Source organism: Argentina silus (genome assembly GCF_951799395.1).
Source record: "Argentina silus genome assembly, chromosome: 10".
NCBI lineage: Eukaryota > Metazoa > Chordata > Actinopteri > Argentiniformes > Argentinidae > Argentina > Argentina silus.
In genome coordinates, this window is record NC_139664.1 from 13941091 (window position 1) to 13944742 (window position 3652).

Sequence of the window (3652 nt, forward strand, 5' to 3'; positions counted from 1 at the left end):
GATGTAACTCATGTGGGCTCATGATTCTGCAGTTGCCTCATTTGTCCTACTTCAGACAGGCACCCACATAACCAGTTAGATAAAACCCAGATGTACCCAGTCCAGTGTTTCCCACTATGATGTCTATGGTGATGTGGGTTAGGGTTTAATGGAGGCATCCAAAATGCTCCATAAGGAAACTGAGGGCTACCATTGTATAGCTAAAGGCAAATGCTAGGTGGAATTGGTGGTAGTGATGGTGGTGATGGTGGTGGTGGTGGTGGTTGGGGATACTAAGTAAGCAATGGTGGGGGGAAGTATTGCTTATTGGCATGTAGGGGACCACCTCCGTAATGCATGTGTGACCTTACTGGTATTATACATCTATTTTCCATCCAAATTAAACCAACCACAAAGAGCAGACACGGTCATCCAGTACCATGATGGAAAAGATGAGTTTGGGTATGTACATGAGCACAACACCGAAAAACAGCGGCAATGATCTGGGATATTCGGTACATTCCAATCATCATGAAAAATCACATATAATTATTGAAAATACTTGAAAAGTTATTGATAAACTAAATTAAATGATTATATAGACAGTCTGACACAAATACACTGAAACATATGTGTGTGTTTGAAGAAACTTCTCTCAGGATCTAACAGTAAAATGTGACTTCCATCCAGCTTCCATCATCATCCAATCAGATGCCAGAATTCCTAAATTCCGGGTGATTCCTCCAACATTCTTCTCCTTCACTCGTCACCATGTCGCTGGACAGCACAGTTATAAATACCTCTGCTCACTACTCTGAAGCAAGCCAAACGGATTACAGCAGTTCAGCAAGAAGACGGATATTCAACACGGAAAGAACTTTCACTCATTCAAGATGTCAAAACTCGCAGAGAGAACACTTTTTCTTTTCTACATTTCAACACAGGTACATTCTAAAATCAAAAGACATTTGAAAAAATGTTGAATAACTATATTATACTTTGCATTTTTGAACAATCAAATACTAACATAGTTTTATCTTTTTTCTAGATATGTACCCAGGTATGGGCGCAGGTTTGTCCTACCAGGTGCCGCTGTCCCCAAGAGCCTCCGATGTGCGCCTCTGGGGTCCAACTGATACTGGACGACTGCGCCTGCTGCCTCGTCTGCGCAAGGCAAAGAGGAGAGGTGTGCTCTGAAATGAATCCCTGTGATACTCGAAAAGGTCTTCAATGTGATTATACAGCCGACGTACACAAGAGGACAGGTGTATGTGTGGGTAAGTCAAGTGTGTATTTCATTTGAATGCCATTGAACTTGCGAGTAGCGACCTCACATGCTAATCTTCTATGCAGGTGTTCGAGCGCGCGCACTCTATGTTGCCATCGACTACTCCTCGTCGCAAAATGTCACTCAGACCCCGTGGTCAGACAGGTCAACCGTGCTGATTAATTTGTCGATGTTAATTGGTCTATTTGGTTTTGCCGCCTCAAAGACTTCCCATGCAAGAGCAAGATAATCAGTGTTTATTGCATATCTATGAGGTTCATATTTGTTTCTGGAGTTTGTAGTCGTGTATGCAATTAGTTTGTTGACAATTAATTATTAATCTATATATAGATTCTGATTCAATTATGAACAGTTGTTCCCTCAGTGCTGAAGTGATGATCATACACTAATTGACTTATAAGTGTTTATAAAACTACCTGTATACTAATAGTTTATAAACTAATCATAAATACTTGATGAACTCCAAAAAGTATACCTTGATGTGAAGTGTTGCCCATGTAATTCAGCATAAAGCTAAATTAAAATATGAATATTGACAGATATGTGTTTTTGTGTCCTGTGTTGACAGCTCATGAAGGAGACATCTGCCTGTTGGATGGCTCTGTTTACCAGAACGGAGAGACCTTCTTCCCAAGCTGCAAATACCAGTGCACATGCAGGGATGGACAGATTGCCTGTGTGCCACGTTGTAACCTGGACGTCATGCTGCCAGGACCTGACTGCCCTCTGCCCCGGAAGGTGCAGGTTCCAGGGGAGTGCTGTGAGAAGTGGTTGTGTGAACCCCAGGCGGAGGCCAGTGCCCTCGGCGGCTTCGCATTGGCTGGTGAGTACTCACTCTGACGTGACTGGCACCCTGGTGCTAGCCACAAAGTCAATAGACTGCTGCATGCCTCTAACTTGACCTATGAATGGGCTTTCTGCAGCACTCAGGGCACAGACAGTGCCTTAGCACAGGAGGAAGTGTAGCCAGAGTGCTCTAGAATGTGATGCAAATAGGATCATTCTTCATCTATGAAAGGCTACTTGCTCCTCTTTTGCAAGAACTGTAATACAACTTACAGTCCACCTAATTGATAGCATAACACTGATTCATGTCTTAGACCGAGATCATGCAAACCACAAATATATTTGTCACCACTTTGCACCACTTTGCACAACTTTGCAATTTGCTCATAATTTTCCATAACTAAATACATAGTCTTCATTTCTCCCTGCAACCCCAGCTTACAGACAGGAGGACACAGTGGGCTTTGACTCCTGGGACCCCAGCGTGAACTGCATTGAGCAGACGACAGAGTGGGGCGCCTGCTCTCGAACCTGCGGGATGGGCGTGTCCACACGAGTCACCAACAAAAACCGACGCTGTGAGATGGTTAAGCAGAGCCGCCTCTGCATCGTCAGACCATGTGACAAACAGCAGCAGGAGGCCAGAACCCCATCGAAGGTACCTAACCATACCCCTGCAAGTACTGTATACATTCACCAATTCTAAAAGCAACATTGAAATGAATCCACTATAACCACTATTGTCAAAGTGGGGTACGCGTACCCCCGGGGGTACGTGGATCGATCTAGGGGGTCCGCGAAATATATCTGTGATTTACCTTCCCAAACAGTCCTGTTGAATAGCCGACTGCAGTCTCAGTACCAAAAATAAATGCATGCACCCTATCCAACAGAATAATATTATCACAATGTCTAATATGTAAGGGATAATGTTCATAGAATATCAATTAGGCTACAAAATAACCGACAGGGGGTACATGACTGTTAAAAGTTTGGGAACCACTGCACTAGAATAACTGAGTATGAGTCTCCTATATATTTTGCATGAACTGTGTTGTTTTTAATATCTTCCAGAGAGGAAACAATTGCCTGAGAATGAGGAAGAGTGTGAAACCCACCCATTTCACCTTCAAAAACTGCACCAGTGTCCAGACCTACAAGCCTCGTTACTGTGGCGTGTGCACGGATGGCCGCTGCTGCACCCCCCACAGCACCAAGACGGCACAGGTGGAGTTCCAGTGCCCTGAGGGCAAGAACATCAAGAAACCCATGATGTTCATTAACACCTGTGCCTGCCACTACCACTGCCCACGAGATAATGCTGTCTACCGTCCATCAGACCTGGTCTACAGTGGCATGAAGTTACAATAGTCAGACAACTCTCTGTTGTCCTCTGCTGGTAGAAGTTATTCATTACACACTATCCGATGTATATGGTTAGAATCACAGCACTTGCTCCTAAACATAGATGAGTATACTTTTTGCATCTGAAGGTGCTTAAAATGCAATCATTTTGTTAGAATCTCACAAAAGCAGAGTATTATTTTCTGCTTGCTGTAAATGACCTCAGTAATTATGTAGAGCTCATAGGTCAATTTC

At 43.6% G+C, this 3652-nt stretch overlaps 1 protein-coding gene across 1 annotated transcript; it reads left to right on the top strand.

Annotated features, from left to right (window-relative positions):
* Positions 1 to 872: 872 nt before the first annotated feature.
* On the top strand, positions 873 to 3424 carry LOC310811300 (CCN family member 3-like; the record flags this gene model as incomplete). Its single annotated transcript, XM_083679419.1, has 5 exons — positions 873 to 923; positions 1028 to 1256; positions 1836 to 2090; positions 2491 to 2711; positions 3128 to 3424. 5 exons carry the CDS (start codon positions 873 to 875, stop codon positions 3422 to 3424), a joined length of 1053 nt encoding a protein of 350 aa, XP_083535545.1.
* Positions 3425 to 3652: the final 228 nt, after the last annotated feature.